This window comes from Rhincodon typus, chromosome 7, assembly GCF_021869965.1.
Source record: "Rhincodon typus isolate 14 chromosome 7, sRhiTyp1.1, whole genome shotgun sequence".
In the NCBI taxonomy this organism is placed as follows: domain Eukaryota; kingdom Metazoa; phylum Chordata; class Chondrichthyes; order Orectolobiformes; family Rhincodontidae; genus Rhincodon; species Rhincodon typus.
In genome coordinates this window covers 35,448,651-35,469,354 of record NC_063338.1, presented here as the reverse complement: position 1 = coordinate 35,469,354, position 20,704 = coordinate 35,448,651, and the positions used below count along the sequence as shown (strand labels likewise).

The 20,704-nt window shown below is 39.5% G+C and overlaps 2 protein-coding genes across 2 annotated transcripts in view; one reads left to right on the top strand and one right to left on the bottom strand.

The window, feature by feature from the left end:
- Positions 1–2,575, bottom strand: part of zc3h15 (zinc finger CCCH-type containing 15) — a 28,037-nt gene extending 25,462 nt beyond the window's left edge. Inside the window, exon 1 of the mRNA XM_048598756.1 lies at positions 2,525–2,575. Within this exon, the coding sequence (XP_048454713.1) occupies positions 2,525–2,575 (51 nt within the window). The remainder of the gene's footprint in view (positions 1–2,524) is intronic.
- A 1,229-nt stretch (positions 2,576–3,804) lies between these two features.
- The window catches only part of LOC109931221 (protein FAM171B), a 36,976-nt gene continuing 20,076 nt past the window's right edge, over positions 3,805–20,704 (top strand). The window contains exons 1-5 of the mRNA XM_048598755.1: positions 3,805–3,844; positions 4,840–5,073; positions 6,255–6,347; positions 12,376–12,534; positions 14,504–14,674. Of these exons, the coding sequence (XP_048454712.1) occupies positions 3,805–3,844; positions 4,840–5,073; positions 6,255–6,347; positions 12,376–12,534; positions 14,504–14,674 (697 nt within the window). The remainder of the gene's footprint in view (positions 3,845–4,839; positions 5,074–6,254; positions 6,348–12,375; positions 12,535–14,503; positions 14,675–20,704) is intronic.

The window sequence follows — 20,704 nt, the reverse complement described above, 5'->3', positions numbered from 1 at the left end:
CTTATTGACTATCTCTTAACAACAAAAGAAGTGAATCTATGAAAGAAGGAAGTCAATGCATTGACCAAGGGAATCCGAGCTGCAGAGGTTTTTATACAAATAAAATATGCCTGAATGTGTATTTTGCATATTTGTAAGTGGTAAAATTTCACTGTAATCAAGGCCAGAGCTGTCTGCAGTGAAGAGAGAAGTACTGCAGAGAGGCAGTCTATCACCTCTGCTATTTCACATCGCCAAGAGTAATTCCAGTGCAATATTCACTCTGGCTTAAAAAGTGCCTGGGGGTATGTTGGAAGTTTTAGACATCTCAAACATTCAATTAACTAGGCAAAGCAGACTATGCAGCATGTCATGTTTAAATGTTTAATAAATAACAAGTCAGCGAGCAGAAGCATTGAAGTTAGGGAACTGCAGTTGTAGTCATAAATCAGGGATAGGTAGCAGCAATGCAAGTTGCACATTTTTAAATTTCCAATCAATTATCTCATGCTCCCTCCTGTCACCATTAACTTGTGCCCCAATCATCGTGTGCTTCAATTGCTTAAAATCAAGAGAAATACCAAAATGTTTAAAATTGTTTAAAAAGCAGAAAAATAATCTATCCAAGGATGTCGAATATGAGACATAGCTTTTAATGAATACTCTGCATCGTACCGTACGCCTTCTTAACAATGCTATCAACCTGGGTGGCAACTTTCAGTGATCTATGCACATGGACACCGAGATCTCTCTGCTCATCCACACTACCAAGAATCTTACCATTAGCCCAGTACTCTGTATTCCTGTTACTCCTTCCAAAGTGAATCACCTCACACTTTTCCGCATTAAACTCTACTTGCCACCTTTCAGCCCAGCTCTGCAGCTTATCAATGTCCCTCTGTAACCTGCAACATCCTTCCGCACTATCCACAACTCCACCGACTTTGGTGTCATCCGCAAATTTACTAACCCATCCTTCTATGCCCTCATCCAGGTCATTTATAAAAATGACAAACAGCAGTGGCCCCAAAACAGATCCTTGAGGTACACCACTAGTAACTGAACTCCAGGATGAACATTTCCCATCAACCACCACCCTCTGTCTTCTTACAGCTAGCCAATTTCTGATCCAAACCACAAAATCACCCTCAATCCCATGCCTCCGTATTTTCTGCAATAGCCTACCATGGGGAACCTTATCAAACGCTTTACTGAAATCCATATACACCACATCAACCGCCTTACCCTCATCCACCTGTTTGGTCACCTTCTCAAAGAACTAAGCTTTTCAAATTGATACCTAACAATTTCCTTTCCTGACAACACATTCACAGTGCATTAAGAAAATGTATGTCATTTACACTAAATGCAATTCATAAATTTATTTGTAAACATAAGAAGCTGAAGGTTGAGTGTATGATAAACTTTCTTAACCCATAATGATTGCTTTATGTATGATCTGGAGGGCTTGTATATTCATCATTATCGTACGTTATTGAAAATTTTGTTGGATGTAAGCACGTTTTGCTCAATAAAAAAGCAGACTGCATATTTGTCATGGAAATCAGTGCAGCCACTAATTTTCTGGTAATTAAAGTTAACAGCCATGGGGTTCTGAGCCAGGAACATTAATTCTAAAATTTACTCTATAATATCATAACAATCAAGATTGTTACTTATGAAGTGATTTAATGTAGCTTGATAAAATAATGCAATAATTCATCATTCACTAATGCGTGAGCTGTTGGATTCCATTGCAAGTTTGGAATGTTTGGGTTTCTCTTTTGACTGCATTCGTATTCTTTGCTTTGGTAAATCTATGAGTGTCATTATTCGTTCTTCCTCGAAAACATTATTTTTCCTAGCTAAATGGTGTAAACCATTTGGGTACATTCAGATATTTCTGTTTGTATGTTTGTCAGGTTTACAGACACTTTAGAAATATTTGTCAACTTAATTCGCAATTTATGTTGCCACCTGAAAAATTTGCTAGAATGTATCAATATAGATGTTGTAAATTGTTTCATCAGAGCTTGTACTACATAGGTGTTCATAACTATTTCCCTTTATTCATTACTTTGCTCAGTGGGTGATAAAAATTAGTTGTGTTAATCAGTTATTTTATAAAATGTCTGATAGTTAAAGCAGTAAGTAAAAGTAGAGTACATAGAAATTGTTGGTTGATTGATTGACTTATTGTCACATGTACTGAAATACAGTGAAAAGCTTTGTTTAAGAGCAGTACAGGCAGATCACAGCAAGCAAGGGATGTACAGATCAAAAAAACTTAGAGGCATACAGGTTACATTGCAGGTTACATTATTTGAGGCTAGAGTCCGTTCAATAGTCTGATAATGGCCAGAAAGAGCTGTTCCTGAACCTGCTCGTGTGTGTGTTCAGGCTTCTGTATCTTCTGCCTGACGGAAGAGATTGTAGGAGGTCATTACCAGGGGGCGATGGGTCTTTGATGTTGGCCACCTTTCTGCGGCAACGAGGCATGTGATGGAACGTTGGCTTCTGTGATGGTCTGGGCTGTGCACACCACCTTCTGTAGTTGCTTACGGTCCCGGGCAGAGTAGTTCCCATACCAGGCCATTATGCACTCAGACAGTATGCTTCAATTGTGAGGGACCTTATGGACGTGCCAAATTTCCTGAGCTGCCTGATGAAGAAGAGGCGTTGGTGTGCCTTCTTGACTGTCGCATTTACATGGGAAGTCCAAGATAGGTCATTGGTTATCGATACTCCAAGGAACTTGATACTCTTCACTCTCTCAACCTCAGTTCTGCTGATGTAGATATAGAATTGTTTCTGCTTTAGATTCATAATTTGTGGTGTAAGAGGTTGTTAGCTCACAGTGACAAACAAAGAAAGTTTAAAAAAAAATGCTCTGTCACTTAGAAGAATGGGCCTTTGTTATATTTTGCAGTAGTAAACACGTATGCAACAAATATTTTGACAATTAAATACTTAGAACCATTTTGAAACTTATCTGTTGTAGAACAATTGGATGCATGGTTCTCTGAGAAGTGGTTTAATCAGTCTTTGCTCTAAGTGGGTGTACAGCCTTACTAGATGATTGTGTTTCTTGATTGGGATTTTCATTGTAACCTCCAACTTGTCAATAGTAAGCACCTCCTCTCCCCAAAAAAGAGGACTGTTAGAAGACTGTCGAAAATCTGACAATTAAACATTTTCATTTGGTATAATGTTTTAAATATCCACTTTAAGAAATTATGCTGAAATGGTAACCTAGTGTTCCTGTCAATAGACTAGAAATCCGGAAACTAGGCTAATGTCAGGGTCGTGACTTCAAATTCCACTGTAGCAGATGGTAAAATTTGAATTTTTTTAAAAATCTGGAATTTAAAAAAAGCTGGCCTAATGGCAATTATTTAACCATTGTTAACCGCACTGGTAACATGTAGGAAAGGAAATTTGCCATCCTTACCTGATCACATAGGATCCAGGGAGAGCTAGCCAATTGGATACAAAATTGGCTTGATGGCAGAAAACAGAGGGTGGTGGTAGAGGGTTGTTGTTCAGATTAGAGACCTGCGACAGCAGTATGCTGCAAAGATCGATGCTGGGTCCACTGTTGTTTGTTATTTATATAAATGATTTGGATGAGAATTTAGGAGGCATGATTAGTAAGTTTGTGGATGACACCAAAATTGGTGGTATAGTGGACAGTGAAGAAGGTTTGAGGAAGAGTAAATTGGGGTCTTGATCAACTGGGCCAGTGGGCAGAGGAATGGCAGATAGAGTTTAATTCAGATAAATATGAGGTGTTATATTTTAGTAAGACAAACCAGGGCAGACGTTATGCAGTTAATGGAAGAGCCTTCAGGAGTGTTGTCGAACAGTGAGTCCTATGGGTACAAGTACATAGTTCTTTGAATGTGGCGTCACCGGTGGACAGTTTGGTGAAGAAGCTTTTTGGCAAGCTTGCTTTCATTGGTCAGAGCATTGAGTACAGGAGTTGGGATGTCATGCTACAGCTATAAAAGACAGTGACATGACACAATATGGGAAATTTAAGGCCATATTTGGAGTACTCTGTACAAATCTGGTTGTCCTGCTACAGGAAGTATGTTATTAAACTGGAAAGAGTGCAAAAATGATTTACAAGGATGTTACTGAGACTGGAGGATTTGATTTGTAAAGAGAGGCTGAATGGGTTGGGACTTTTTTCCATGGAGCATCGGAGACTGAGGGGTGACTTTTAGTGGCATGGATAAGGTGCATAGCCAAGGTCTTCATCCCAGGATAGGGGAATCCAAAACCGGACACAGCATAGGTTTAAGGTGAGAGGGGAAGGATTTGAAAGGAACCTGAGGGGCAATTTTTTCACACAGAGGGTGATGTGAATATGGAACAAGCTGCCAGAGGAAGTGGTAGAGGTGGGTACAATTTCATCATTTAAAAGGCATGTAGACAGGTACATGAAAAGGAAAGGTTTGGAGGGATATGGACCAAATTTAGGCACATAGAACTAATTCAGTTCAGGAAACCTGATCAAAGGGTCTGTTTCTGTGCTATATGATTCTGTGACTCCATACCCATAGCAATGTGATTGACTCTTAACTGCCCTGTGCAAGATTAGGCATAGGCAATAAGCACTTGCCTAGTTAGCAAAGCCTGCATCCCATGAACAAATAAAAAGATGTTTTCAGGCTAAGATTCATTGTTGAATTAACTTACCCAAAAAGTTATTACCTGGAAGCAGAAGGCACACGTCCACAAAGCAATACTGGTCTGTGTGCAGAGTCAAATACTGATCAGCTACTTCCAAAGAAAATCTGAATTGTGATCTATTTTTAATGATGCTTTAGCAAAATTTATTTTCTCTTGTTCCAGGGACATTATTTACCTTGAAGGTGCAAATAAACGATCTGGTCACTCGTCATTATCTGGATCAGGTCCTTGTTGATGTCTTTGTTAACTACACAAAAACAAACTCAGCCACCACTGAGAATGGTGGAGGAGTTGTTTTGAAAGTACCTTACAAACTGGGCCTTACTCTGACTGTCACAGCGCGTAAAGGAGGATACCTGCTAGCATCGTTGCCTTGGAAAACCCAAAAAGTGCCAGGTAAACTTTAATTCACCATTTATATTGCCACCTGAACAGTATACTAGAATAGAAATCTCTCTGAACATATCAAAGAAGATTATCTTTTTATCATCTTTGTCCAATTTTAATTGTTCTTCCCTTTTCCCAAGTTTTGCTTCACCCTTTTCAGCTAAATTAGCTTCATAATAAAAAGGATGTTTTCTTCAGAGGTATGAGGCATTTATACCAGTTCTATTATTGCAGGCCCATCCCTGGAATGTCTTAAATATAGTCTAAGGATGGCTAAGGAGAAGGAGTAGAATGAATGGCACATAGATTTTTGGCAGCCAACATTAGAACAAGTATTGAGTCCTGCAATACAATTGCTTTCTCACCAGTCCAAATGAGGAAGAGTTTAGATCAAAGCTGCCCTGACTCACCTTTTGAATCAATTGTCTGTGCTGCTCGTCATAAAATTGGTTATGATTGCAAGGGCCAAAAGAGACTTGCTCACCCTTGACCCTTCAGCCAATGGTGGGACCATGTGTTTTAGTAGCTTGTGTATTATTGTGAGATGCCACAGTATGTAGCAGCTTGTTGAGAATGCATTGACAGAACTTTATTTAACGCTTTTAGTCTTGCTTGTTGCACCCTCTTTGTAGAACCTCCTTAGAAAGTCTTCAGAAAATCTTGGGGCTTTCTTGGGATTTCAGTTCCATGTTTCTTTGTCTGATTCATATATGAGACAGTGAAGAAAGATTTTGTGCAGAGATTTCATTATGGTAATTTATTTGGTGACTCGGGTTATAGTTTTGGAAAGCATGTTCAAAATGTTTGACATTTCATTGTATTTTGAAAAGTCAGGATTTCCCAAATTACCTGAGAGAGGTCACCAGTACAATTTTGAGGTTGTGAGCCTGAGCAAGTGCTAGCTATGCATGGTCCTTTTAAATCTCAGAGATGCATTTTTACTTATGAACTCTGTGATATTAACAGTTTCCTGCACCCTTCCTTCCCCAAACATCTCCCTACCACAATCTCCTACCTACTCTCCAAGCTGTCACAGGTCTGAGGCCATGGCAATTTTCAAGCACCAACATGGCATCTCTGTGGGAAAATCTTTGGGAAGTGCTGGCTTAAGTGTTCCATAAGAAGGGTTGCTTGTTCTACTAAATTCTTACGTAAGAGATTTATTTTGTTGTGTTATTTCTACTTTTCAGTTTTTGCGGCTGTAACCCTTTCAATGCTCCCACAAAGTCGAGCAAATCTCTGGTTATTTGAAGACACAATTTTAATCACAAGTGGAAAAATTGGTAAGTGGAGTAAATCATTGTTTTTGCTGCTTTATTTTTCATGGATTATTTTTTAGCTATTTAATGTTGTTAAAAAATATATGATGATGGAGAATATTTGGAGCACTTTTGAACTTAAATTTATATCTGTCTTCAAATCTATTTATATATATATATATATATATATACACAAAACATGACTATTTAATCCCCCGAGATAATCATAGACATAAAGTTATTTTAATGCACTTTCCTCTGAAAACTTCTCCTTTGGATTTGCTATAAATGTGGGTATGCTTTCAATATCTCTTTGAGTTTGATGGTGTCGATCTCTCCTGTGAGTGATCTGAAGGTTTTCTTTTTATGGGAATTAACTCTCACTGCCCTATATGTACTTTTATGACCCAGTAACCCAACTTTAAAATATCACATCCCCTTGTGATTTGAGTCAGTTTTTTGAAACAATGCACATGCAAAAGAATCAATCCCTCATGTAGTAGCAAGAGCTAACAAATGAGGTGAGGATTTATTCAAATCATTAATGAACTCTATTAAAACAGCATCCACACTGAACAATGGTTCTGATCATATTTGCTTAGTTTAAATGGGTAAATCTTGATTTACAATGTGGTGTAAAAGTAGTGGGAAATGCTAAACAGGCCCATGTCAGTGGATCATCTTTGTAATTTAACAGAAATAACTCTCTTTTTTTAAAATCAGCATCCTTTCCATTCCACCTCCTATTTATTCAGCCTTTTTGCATCACTTTACTGCTTGATGGCCTCCTGCTCCAAGAATGCAGCCTATTAGGTTAACAACAATTTCTGCAGTTGAGTTCACATAAATGGAGTTCTTAGCAATGGGTGTGAATAGTTCTCAAAATATTGTTAATAGTTTCTGGTTAAAATGCTGACCATGAAACGTAATATCTGTTTACCAGACCTGGAATTCCTTTAACTGATCCTCTTGAAAGTTGAGCAAAGTGGCATAGTAAGATGGGAGATAACATAGAGCAAACTGGCATCGCCTTTTGACATTCTCTGAAACGCCACAAACCTTACTGTGAAAGACTTGTTTCAGGTAGTATCTATTAATAGGCAGTAGCTCCATAGGAAATCTGGGAATCAGAATTTGAGCCTGATTCTGATGGGAATTTCAGGAAAAGTCAGGAAAAGCACACGTTGGCTCAGAACACCATGCTACCTTGCATATCCACACGTGCGGAAAACTACGATATACAGGTCAAAAAGGTTTTCTACCTAACCGTATACTTTTGTACTGAGGACGTAAAGGAGGAAGGTTACTTTTAACTGAAATATCCCTATTTAAATCTGTATGTTCTTCAGCCTTTTTAATTAAATTAGTATCAATATCCCTTTACCTAAACTGTCAGAATAAAATGTTTATTTGAAGAATTCTATTTAATTACAATACATAAGACACCCATATCATAACCAGGTTTAAAATGCAGGATTTGTATTCAAAGCCATTTCTTTCTTGCAAAAATACCCATCTGAGTATTTAAAACAGTGATCTTGGTTGAAAGGGAGGTGCAGAAACGTATTAACCCTGAGAATATATTGTGAAGCGTGTATATGTTTCAGAAACATTTGCAGTGCTTGGTGTAAGCTGGAGGTGTAATTGGGACATGACCAGTGGGAATTTAAAATTAGTGAAAGCAGCAAGTAAGGTTTGTGTTTTAACAGATGGTGTTGTTACAGGGCTGGGATTTGCATTGAGAAATTAAGCAATCGAATGATATGGTTGGCAGACTGCTAAACTTGCAAATACCATAAGCCCTGTTCCACTGTCCTTGTCTGGTTTAAATTGAGTTTGAAATGGCAATTTCAGTCATTTAATGATATTACGATATGAAGGATAGGGAAAGTTCAGCTTGTCCGTCAAGCCAGACAAGTTCATGATGTCTTAAGTCCTCTCTCTAGTGAAATAGCCTCAACCAGATCTCTTTCGCCACTTCCCACTCTACTCCTACCCACAGCCATATAATCTTCTGAGAGGAAAAGATAAACATGGTTACGAGGTGGGAGTAGTGTTCTGGAAAACGCTTCTCTCTATCCCCACCCCTCAGATGATCAAAACTAGACTTGGAGATCATATTTATTTTCCAAAAATATACTTGTAAAATTTGTAAAAGTATAGTGCAAAACATTTAAGATTGAATATGACAGAGTGTGGCAAAGAATTCAGCCTTTCTTCATGCAATATGTTCAACTCTAAGTTATTTCACAATGTTATTTACAATGTGCACTCCATGTCAGGCATATAGCCCAAGGGTTGTACATTTTTTAGTCCCTGGGTGTATTATGCCTGAAAGGTGTTGGATCTTTTCCTGTTGTGCATCTGCTGTGGCTATCCCAAACTTTGTCTGTCCCTCGGGATATAGTCTTGAACCTTGGAAGGTACCAGTCTGCAATACCCAGTCAGGCATAACTCTTCACATTAGAAAACCAGCAGGTTTCAGGCAGGATTTTCCACTGTGTTGATGGTCCTTCAGCATCAGTTGATGTTTATTGTGGTATGTCTTTACGGGAAGCCCGTAATATAGACAGTCCTGTGTTCTTAAGCCGCTTAAAATGAAACTCAACAAATACTGCTGCAGAGATAGTAGGAACTGCAGATGCTGGAGATAACAAGGTGTAGAGCTGGATGAACACAGCAGGCCAAGCAGCATCAGAGGAGCAGGAAAGCTGACGTTTCGGCCTAGACCCTTCTTCAGAAAACTGCTGCATCTGTCTTCAGATCTCCTTTGCAAAGGCACATTCCAACAGGTTGTGATAGTGGTCTCTCCACCACCATAACTTCCTTGAGAGTAATGTGCAGGTGGGCTGAGGCTCTGATTGTGTAGGGTGGATATGATGGCAAGTAACATGTTATTTGAAAGTTCTGGCAAGGTGGCATTCTGTTGGGTGACTTTGACAGTCTACTCAGTGAAGCAACCGAAAGGGTTCATTGCCTCGTTTTCCTGCAGGACCTCGAGGATGTTGCATGTGGGCAATTGCCTAATGACCTTGTTTCCAAAGGTGTTTTTCAGCATAATTCTTTCTGCAAAGGACAGGTAATGCGCTATGGCCCAACTGCTTGGAGCATTCCGCAGCAATGTGGCCAGATCAGCCCTTTATAACACTAAGGACAAGTAGAACCTCAGCAGTTAATGGCCCCTGTTGTTTGGAAATCGATAGCTTCAAGCATCCGCACACAATGTCCGGCGGTTTGAGGGTGATGCTGGGTATGTTTTTATCCCCTCTTCATTTAGAGGTTTCTGCATTAACCAGGCAAATAACTTCAGTTAATTCACATACCTGCCATATGATGCCGCCTCTGTCCCGGCCACAAACCAGTCTAGCTGATTTTCATGGTTTTCAGAGTGAGAATAAAAAATCCAGCTATGCATTCCAGAGGCACACAACCCTGTAGAAAAATACGAGCCTTCTAATATCTAGCTTATACCTATTTGTATGTAGATTAACTGCATTGAGTCCTCTCGATTCTTCCAAATTCCAGGGGAAATGATGAAGCCAAGGAATGGTGAAGTCACTGGACTGTAATTCAAGGATCAGATTAATGCTCAGGGACATACGTTCAAATGCCATCATGGAAGCTGGTAGAATTTAAGTGGAATGAATAAATCTGAAATCTAATCTCAGTTATGGTGCCATGAAAATATTATTGTCAAAAAAACCCCATCTAGTTCTTAAATGCCTTTTGGGGAAGAAAATATACTGCCCTTACCTACTCCAGCCTGTATGTGACTCCAGACCCACAATAATGTAGTTGGCTCTTAACTGCCCTCTGAAATGGCCTATCAGACCACTCATTTCAAGAGCCAGTAGTGATGGGCAATAAATGATATTCTTGTCATCAACACCCATATCCCATGAAAGTATAATAAAAACAAATAGATCAGTTAGTTCCATGTCTAATGTGGGAAAGTGTTGAAATCAATCATCAATGAGGTTATAGCAGAGCGCTTGGAAAAATTCACGGTAATTAGGAAGAATCAGCATGGCTTTGTCAAAGGGTAATCCTGTTTAACTAATTCATGGGAATTTTTAAAGGCATAACATGTACTGTGGAGAAAGGGGAATCCATTGATATTTTGTGCTTAGATTTCCAGAACGATGTTAACAACGTTCCACTTCAAGGATTATTGCACAAAGCAGGAGTTCATGGTGTGGAGAATAACATACCAATACGGATAGAAGATTGGCTAGCTGGTGGGCAGAAAGCAGTATGCTAAATGGATCTTTTTCAGATTGACAATGCATACAAGAGGGGCCCAACAGGAGTCTCTTCCTCAATTTTATACAATTTATATCACTGACTTCACGAGGGGATCGAAGGCATGGTAGCTAAATTTGCAGTTGCACAAAGATTGAGAGCAAAATATATTGCGAAGATGATGTAACAAAGATGCTGACCGATTATAGACAGATTACATGTGAGGACAACAATCTGTTAGATGGAATATTATGTGTGAAAAAGCGGATTTATTCACTTTGGCAGGAAGAATAAATAAGCAGAGAAGCCTGCAGAATTCTGAGGTGCAGAGGGATCTAGATGTTCTGGTGTACGTGTTACAAACAGTTAGAATGCAGTTACAGTAAGTGAATACTCTCCTTTATTGTGAGGAAATTAAAATAAAGGTAAGGTTGTTTTATACAGGTCATTGTTGAGACCAATACTGTGTGCAGTTTTGGTCTGATTTAAATAAGGATGTAAATCTGTTGAAAAGAGTTCAGAGAAGGTTTACTAGATTGATACCAGGACTGACAGGTTGTTTTATGTGGAAAAAATGGACAGGCTAGGCTTGTTTTCACTGGAGTGTGGAAATGGGAGGGGTGATTTGGTTGAAATGTATAAGATCCTGAATGGTTTTGACAAAGTGGACATAGAAAGGATGCTTTCTTGTGGATGAATTTGGGAGGCACTGTTTTAAGATTGGGAATTACCTTTTTAGGTCAGAGTTGATGGGAACATCTTCTGATGGTTGTGTGACTCTGGGATCTTGTTGGGCAAGGGAATCGATGGTAGATGGAAATGTACAATTCTGAACAAACAGATCACTTGTGGTCTTATTGAATGGCAGAGTAGCTTTGAAGGGCCAAATGGCCTCTTTCTGCTCCCAATTCGTATATTTGCATCAAAAGGCAACCAATCTTTTCGTTATTTTGTAGTACTTTAAGATAGTTTTGAATTTTTTGAGAAGATTTGTAGCTTGGGTTGTGGATAAGGTTGTAGACTTTTTCGCCGAGCTGGTGTGTTTGATTGCAGACGTTTAGTCACCCTGCTAGGTAACATCATCATTGCACCTCCGGTGAAGCATTGCTGTTCTGTCCTGGCGAGCAAGTCAACAAGATAGTTTTGACTCTTTTGTTTTTGCAAATTGTAGATTGTCAAGTTGCAAGTTGATGTAGAACTTTACTCCTTTAGTCATCAATATTAAGATGTTGAAGTCATTAGGAAGAAGGCTGATGTTGAATCAGAAATTGTAGAGTGTAGGGATATTGTTGTATCCTGAGATTTCAACTGGTATTATGAATTTCAGGGTAATATCTCACAAGATGTGCATCTTCTTGACAGTTTGGCTGTGATATGTCATTTCTCCCAGGATAGTCAGTCATTGTTTAAAAGAAAACATTTTTCATGCTGTGCCACTCCTAGTGCTCCAGTGCCCTAAATCAGATATGCAGCTGTAATCCTGGCATGTCTCAAGCTATGAACTTTCAGTCTCATTATATAAGACTAAAGTCAAGATTCCAACAGGGTTATTGTGGAAAAGTCTGCAAACCTGTACAAGCAACATGTTCATATTGTGCAAGTCTATGCCTTTAAGTGGCTCAATATAATTTCATATTTACCATGGTATTTTACATGTATGTTAACATTGTATGCCAGTCTCCCAAGATTTAAAGCTATTAGTGAGCATATCTTACTACCAAATAGAACAATGTCACCTAATTCTACAGGATACTCCAGATCAGGCTGCTGATTGCCTTCCATTTGTAATGAACATTCTTGTGTTTTTGAGATGACCGAAGGTATCCTAGTGTCCAGTTTCCAAAGGGATTGCTGAGACTACCGAAGAACACCTATGTTTCTAACCTAACAGCCTATCTCACAGCTCCACAACCTCCCTGGGGAACAGACAACTTTATCCATACAATGGGAACCTTAATGAACAAATCAAGTAAGAGAGTCTTTTCTTGCAAGTATCACATTTCATCTTGTCATTCTGTGTTTTATTATAGTAGTGGTACTTCTAATACATGCCACTGTAAAGTGTCCAGTTTCTGCACAGTGACATACTTGAAGGAGGGAGATCCCTGTGTGGAAAAATTGCTCTGGCTACTATCATAGATATGTGAACTATGAGGAGGCCAGTGATAAATTTGAAGAGGGCCTAGATATTAACTAGTAAATATTAACTTGTTTGCAACAGGAGTATTGTATCTATTTCCAGATATCACACTTGAGGAAGGATGTAAAGGCTTTGGATAAAGTGCAGAAAAGATTCACAAGAATGTTTCTAGGTCTGAGGAACTTCAGTTATGAGGATAGATTGGAGAAGTTAGAACTATTTTCCTTGGATAAAAGAAGGCTGAGAGGAGACTTGGTATAGGCATTCAAAATCATGAGTACCTGGACAAAGTAGATAGGGCGAACCTGGTCCCACTCATGAAAGGATCAAGAACAAGAGGACACAGATTGAAAGTATTTGGTAAAAGAAGCAGAAGTGACATGAGGAAAAACTATTTCATGTAGCAAGTAGTTAAGGTCCGGAATGCATTGCCTGAGAGGATGCTGGAGGCATATTCAATTGAAACTTCAGCAACAGGTTAGACAGCTTTTTGAAAAGGGAGAATGTGCAGGGTTACAGGGAAACGGTGGCAAAATGGCATTAAGTAAGTTGCACATTTGGTGCAGGGAAACTGGGTGGTTTAGTCTCTTTCTACACTGTATCAATGCTGTTATTCTGTGACAGGGTGGTGGAATGGATGCATATGTAACAGATGAAATTTGAAGCAGAGAAGTATGAAGTAACACATTATTTTAGAAAGAATGAGGAGAGACAATAGATAATAAAGGGTATACAAGTGGCCGTGGAAGTAAACATGTACAAATTATTGAAGATGGCAGTAGTTTGAGGAAGTGGTTAACATGGCTTATAAAATTCTAGACTTTATAAGTCAAGACAAATAGTACAAAAACCAAGGAAAATACATTGCATTTTTATAAAATGCAGGCCCTTCCTCAACTGGAGTACCATGTGTTGTCTGTTGACTTAGGGAGGGTGTCTGAAATATTTTCGCGAATAATTCCAGGGATGAGAGACTTCAATTAGATTGGTGAGGTAGGGATTTTCTCCTTGGAGCAGAGAGGATAGAAGAGATTTGATAGAGATTGTGAGTAGTTTGAACAGAGTAGATGGGGAGAAATTGATCCTATTGGTAGAATAGTCAAGAACAAAAGCACATGGTTTTACGGTAATTGACCAAAGAACCAGGGCAACATCAGGAAAAACCTTCTTACATAATGATTGGTTATGATAGGATCTGGAAAGCACTGCCTGAAAATGGTGGAGGCAGATTTAATTATGGCCTTCCAGAAACAAATGGACAATTATCTGAAACAGAGCAAAAATCCAGACTGCACTGAAAGGAGGGGTAACTTTCATAACTTTCTGACTCAAAGTAAAATGCCACCTTCATTGGTTAAACTTTCATTAAGTCCATAGATTTTCATTAAACAATTGTATTGGAAAGTAATTGATTCTCAACCAGATCCACAGATTGCTGTAAAATGTTTTATTATAATGGTGGCCAATTTACTCCTGTGCTTGTGCACAATTATGCCAATTAAAACTATATTTTTTAGAGTTTGAACAGGAATAACACATAATCAAAAAATGCAAAGAAACTCACAATGACTGCCAGTAATTTATTATTCAAATAGCAACCTGAGAAATGTTGCTGTTTCTTCCTCCTGCACCTCACAAACAAGTTTTAGGAATAGAGCGAGGTCATTAGGTATGTGTTCGTTTTTGTTTGGTTGACTGACAAATGCATATTTGACCTCCTACTGAAATTTAAATTGTGTTGATGTGAATCTGTTTATATTTTACACAGTTCTTTAATGGAATATTATTTCTCTTATAGGACTGAAGAGCATTGAATTGACACCTCTTGCTGCTGTTAGTGTTCAGCTGTTTTCTGCTGAAGAAAATGTGAAGGTTTCAGGATCCATCCAAATTACATTACCTCTTGGACCAACAGACGTAGTGACACATGCAGATGCCCTTCCAGCCTGGACATTTGACCTGAAAATTGGTATGTGAGTGAATCTCAATATCTATAATTTTGATTAATGTAGAACAAACCTAATACTTGGTGGGATGTAGTTGTTTGTACACTAAAGTGCAACAATCAAGATGTGAAATTGAGAGATACTACCTGTCAGTGAAATGGCCTGTTTACGTGCTTTCACTCAATAGGAGAGTAGTAAATTGCAGTAGCACATTTCTTACTCAATTTCTGATGTGGACAGATGCTATTTGATTTTGATTTAAATGTACAGATGAAATGAGCTATTGAGCCTTTCAAGTAATTTTTCAACAGCAGCCCAAAATGCTAGCCAATGAGCCCTCCAACTCAGTTCAGTATCTGACTGCCTGTTGCATGGTTAAGACATTTTCGTCCCCCAATCTACCATGAGGACCATTGACGTAAGCTGCACCTCAAGGTCTGATGAACTTTTCTGGGCTTTCTCCCTCAAGTGAGAAGTGGGGTACTCATTTCCACATGCCTGAATACATGCAGAGCCCAACTGTAGACACTGTGGTATCAGAGCCGGTGGCTGCTGGTATCAGATCAAGTGATGGGGCCTCATCATCAGTTCTGTATTGCTGCTCTTTCTCCCCTGGGGCTTCTGTTAGTGCAGTTGGCAGTTCTAGGGTGCTGTAAAGCAGGAATTCAAAAGGAACTGTTCAGGATGGGAAGCAAGCAGCTAGATGGCATGTTGAGAGTGTATTGGTAGTGAAAAGATCCTGAATGCAGGAACGTACCACCAAACCCAATGTCTTCAGCGATACCATGGGGCCCATCACAAACGTCATCTTGATGCTGAGAGCCACCTGCCACACAGGCCTTCGGAGTTGAGACATTCTTGTGCTCAACCATTTCTAGTCCGCTCACTTTTGGTGTGAAGGAGTAAGGGCAGAATGTCAGTGATTGTTAGGATTGTGTTTGATGATGAATAGTACAGTTAGCAGGTGGGTGTGAGTGTAATGCCATTAGAATGTATATGACAGTGAGTTAGGCTGGCTGTACAGTCTGAATTTTAAATGCCAGGGACTTTTAGCTGGATGAGTGAAAGATAGGGTGTGCATTGAGCAGTCTGAGAAGATGATGGTGTAATGGGTAGGAGATGTCTGGTGCAGATGCACTGTCTGACCTTCAGCGCCCACGTGACATCTTTCAAATTCTTGTGGTACAGCTGTCAGGGCCCAAATCCTGGGAGTGAACCCACTGCTTAGCAGCTCCCATTCACCGTTGGAGAGTGGTCTTCAAAGGCCTCGATAGAACCATGCCATTAAACATTCTGCCAACGTCCAGCACCATGCATGCCCCAATGCCTCCAAAGTAGTATGGAACCCTGTCGCTGCCCTCGTGTTCATTTTGCTTAATTTACGTTTAAGCAGTTTTCTTCATTGCGGTTTACTTTTAAGAGAGGCAGCCTTTCTTTTTGAGGCATCATGCTGTTTGTGAATAATGTAGCTTGTTTCTCCTGCTGAGCTGTGAGGCAGCTGACAGCATTAAGATGAAGACAGCAATGCTGAATCCATTCAATTAAAAATGCTACAGTCATTCAGACGAAGTACACCAAATTTACATTTTTATCTCAATATCCTCATCCAAAAATCAGAGCAATCCTATTTCTATGCCATTGTCTTTCAAAGGCTGAGAAATCCAAACCTTTTAATAAACCATTCCTTTAACACAAAGAGTGGGACCAGGCTAGGAGGGCCTATAATATTTCCCATTATAAAGTCAGCTGCAGTGAAGATTGAGTTTGGCCTTCCTGTCCATAGGCCAATTGATACCCTTAAATTGGAACCACCCCCTCAAAAAAAACCATGGGCTTTTCCTGAGAAGCTACCTCTCTTATGTGCAGTCTGGGGCCTGCATTGTTGTTCTTTGTTCTGGGCCTACTTCAGCATCAGCAGTAGCTATTTTTTGGAGGCGGGATCCTAATCTTGATGGTACCACGAGCCTTGACTGCACACTGATTGAATTTGAACTGCATTCCAGAAAATATTGAGCTTGCCCTGACTTTCTGGCTGGAGAATGGGGCCAGTGCTGTGGCCATTATATTACTCCAAAATGCCAGCCTTGAGCTTATATTCACAGCAAGTCTGAAGTTTGATACTTCCGATTTAAGCACCAGATGGTGAATTGCATGGGAACAGTGAAAAAATGAAAAACGTTCCAGCCTTTAAATTTTGAGGAATGGTTGAAATAAGCTGAAGAACTGACACATAGGATGGAATTTAATAACTTCGCCTCTTGTGAGCTTGATGAGGAGAGAGTGGTATGTGGAGAACCCACCTCCATTCCACCTCTGTTTTATTATGTCTGGGTCAGAGAGACTCACAGATGGCTTTCTGTTTCTGTCACCAGTTAAAACCTTCTGGTGGCAGAAAGATTCACCATGTGGGAAACCCCAAAGCAACTCTGTCAGGAATTCTTGTGGACTTCCACAGATGTCTCTTGTTCAGAAGCACTCAGTGTCTGATCAAGGGACCCAACATTGGAGAGGGGAGAGGCTCATTGAAAGCCAACACTGTCCTTCCCCAAGGTAATTTCCCTAATCCCAACATCACTTTCCTGTGGCCTGGGTCACACATGGTCTTGACCTTGGATATGTCCATTATTGGCAACAACCACTGCCTTCACAGATTGGCCATGGCTCATAGTGGGGAGGACTCTTGCTTATGGTCCTTGGTCCCGAACAAGACCTTTTGCTGCTTAGTTAAATGCTGGTGCCACATAATGCTTTGTGTCCTCTTGAAAAGAATAGATGTGGGACTGTAACTGGCTCTCCAGCCAGCAGTCAAGTCTTCTTGTCATCTGCATTAGATTCCACTCATAGATTATTATGTTGAATGTGGTAAATGGCATGAAATTAGCTACGACCTAACTCTTATTTGCTGTATCAAAGATTCCCTATAGTATGGAAGAAGGCCATGCAGCCCGTTAAGTCCACACCGACCCTCCAAAGAGCATCCCACCCAGATCCACTGCCTTCTCCATCCCTGTAACCCTGCATTTCCCATGACTAATCCACCTAACCTACATATTCCTAGACACTATGGGCAATTTAGCATGGCAAATCCACTTAACCTGCACCCAGAGGAAACCCACGCAGACATGGGGAGAATGTGCAAACTCCACACTATAGTCACCTGAAGGTGGAATTGAACCCAGGACCCTGGCACTGTGAGGCTTCAGAGCTATCCGCTGAGCTCCTGTAGCCAAGTTTATCATTTGTTTAAAGTATACTTTAAGTACAAACTGATAAGATCCCCAATTCTAAATTGAAAACCAGAACTATAATTCCAAGTTTAGTATGTAACTGGCATTAGTTTGAATTGTTTCTTAAAAATATCTAATGTTGAATGATTCTTCCATTTTTTTATTGCATCAAACCACAGCAGTTGATGGATTCCACTTGTCACTGTGGTATTTCATAATCCCTTAGGCATTGGAGAGTCATCCTCATCTATCTTTACCAATTTTTTTTGTTAACAATCTGGAGCAAGTTGTCTATTCACCCACTCAGCTGACTTTTTACAAAAATTTTTGAATCTGGGATATAAGGGGAAAATACAGTTATTTTAATATAAAAAGCACGTTTTAGTATAAGTAACTGATTATAAAAGAACAGTCTTTAAATATAAGTAGAGTTGGCTATTTAGCCCCTTCAGACTGATCCACCATTCGCTGAGATCATGGCTGATATGTGCCCTAGCTCATTACGCTTCTTTACTCCATGTCTGTTCACATCTTTGGTCGTCAATAATCAATCATTTTGTGTTTTAAAATTAACAATTGATTCGGAATCAACTATCATTTGTGGAAGAATGTTCCAAACTTGAACCACCCTTTTGTGTGAAGATATGTTTCCTAATCTGTCTGCATATTTTTGACTGTAACCCCTTAATCTTGGGTCTTTCCAAGTAGTGAATATACTGTATCTGATTGACCTTCTCTATTACCTCATTTTTTAAAATCATTTAATCTATTTTTCTAATCAACCCGTTCAGCGATGTTAGTACACCCCTCTGGAGCAGAAGAGACTTGAATCTGGGCCTCCCAGTCCAGGGGTAGGGACATTACCGCTGCAATCAAATCACCTGTTAACTTGCTAAATTTCAGGGAAAGTCACTTTGGTCTCCTTGTGATTTAACCCTTGAGATCCAGGTTTCATTCTGGTAAAAACTGAAAGAACTGCGGATGCTGTAAATCAGCAAGGTTTCTGAGGAAGCATCACCAGATCTGAAACGTTAACTCTGATTTTTTCTTCACAGATGCTGCTAGACTTGCTGAGCTTTTCTAGCAACTTTGTCTTTGTTCATTCCGGTAAATCTACTTTGAACTCCGTTCAAGGCCATTGTATCCTCCTGAAGGTGTAATGCCCAGAACTCCTCACAGTACCCATACTGTACGTAATTTAAACTGGGCTTTTTAAACTGTCTTGTCTTATGGATTTAAAGCCCAGTACTCCATTAACATTTTTGATTATTTTCTGTACTGGCTCATGACATTTTGATGATGTGTCTGTTTGGGCCCTCAATCTCTTTGACTTCCACTGATTCTAGTTTTTATCAGGAGAGGCAATGGCCTAGTGGTATTATTGCTGGACTGTTAATCCAGAGACCTAGATAACATTCTGGGGATTTGGGTTCGAATCCCACCTCAGCAGATGGTGGAATTTGAATTCATTAAAATATCTGGAATTAAGAATCTAATGATGACCATGAATCCATTGTCAATTGTCGGAAAAAACCACCTGGTTCGCTAATGTCCTTTAGGGAAGGCAATCTACCATCCTTACCTGGTCTGGCCTATATGTGACTGCAGACCCACAGCAATGTGGTTAACTCTGAACTGCCCTCTGGACAATTAGGGATGGACAATAAATGCTGCCCAGGCAGTGACATCCTCATGCTATTAATGAATAAAAGAAAAATCATTTAGACAGTATCCTGTGCTCTGCTATTTAGGTCCAACGTGGATGATGATGCATTTTCCTACATTGAAATCCATTTGCCACAGTTTTCTCATTCACTTAATACGTTGATATCTCGCTGAAATTTTAAGTTTCTATCTGCACTGCTTACTATATAGCTTACTTGTATGTCAGCAGTAAATTTAGACAATTAACCATCATCTGTGTTGTGTAATGAGTACACCAGGTATCTCTGCAGCATGAACTGTAAACTTCTATAACTCTTCTGGTCTCCTTTCAGATATTCTAATTTAAAATAACCAGTAGCAACACTTTTGTTTTAAACAAGATCAAAGTTATTACACAACTAGTCCTGATTCCTAAAAGGTACAAAGTAAATAATGACACAATTATTCGATAAAGTAACAAATATTCAGTTTAAAAGTAGATGTGATGGAAACATACTTACAAAGTGGAAAATAAGATCAGTTGTTGTTGCAGGCCTGTTACTTGCTTGTAGATTTTTTTGTCTGAGGTGAAGGGTTTGAAAACGTGAAGTCAGAATTCAGCAGTTGCAATGTTTCTGTCGTTGATTAGTTGGAGGTTGTTTATACAGAATGGCTTAGCAGAACAAGTTCTGTGAGAAAGTGGACGCTCCTTTGATTTTGCTTCTTTGTCACTTTGGGTTGTAGTATTTGGTAACTTGGTTCAGTACAACAGTCCATAACTGCTTTACTTTCTTTTCCTCTCCCTGTTGAAATCATTATTTTTGTTGCTGAATTCATTCATTCAGCCCGAATTGCTGTTTGATCTGAGTGGTTTGCTAGGGCCATTTCAGAGGGCAATTAAGAGTCAACCACATTGCTGGTCTTCTAGCGTTATATGTAGGCCAGATCAGGTAACAATGATACAGATTTCCATCCTTAAACATTTTATTCACTAATGCCCTTTATTTTTAGGACAGTGGTGAAATGGTCGCCATTAAGCAAGATTTAATTCCAGATTTTCATTGAATTCAAATTTAAGTATCTGCTTTGGCAGGTTTTGAAGCCGGGTTCTGGATTACCTGGTTCAGGTTCACTGCCACCCCTTGCTCCCACTTTTCATGCTATTTTGTTTAAGGTCTTTTT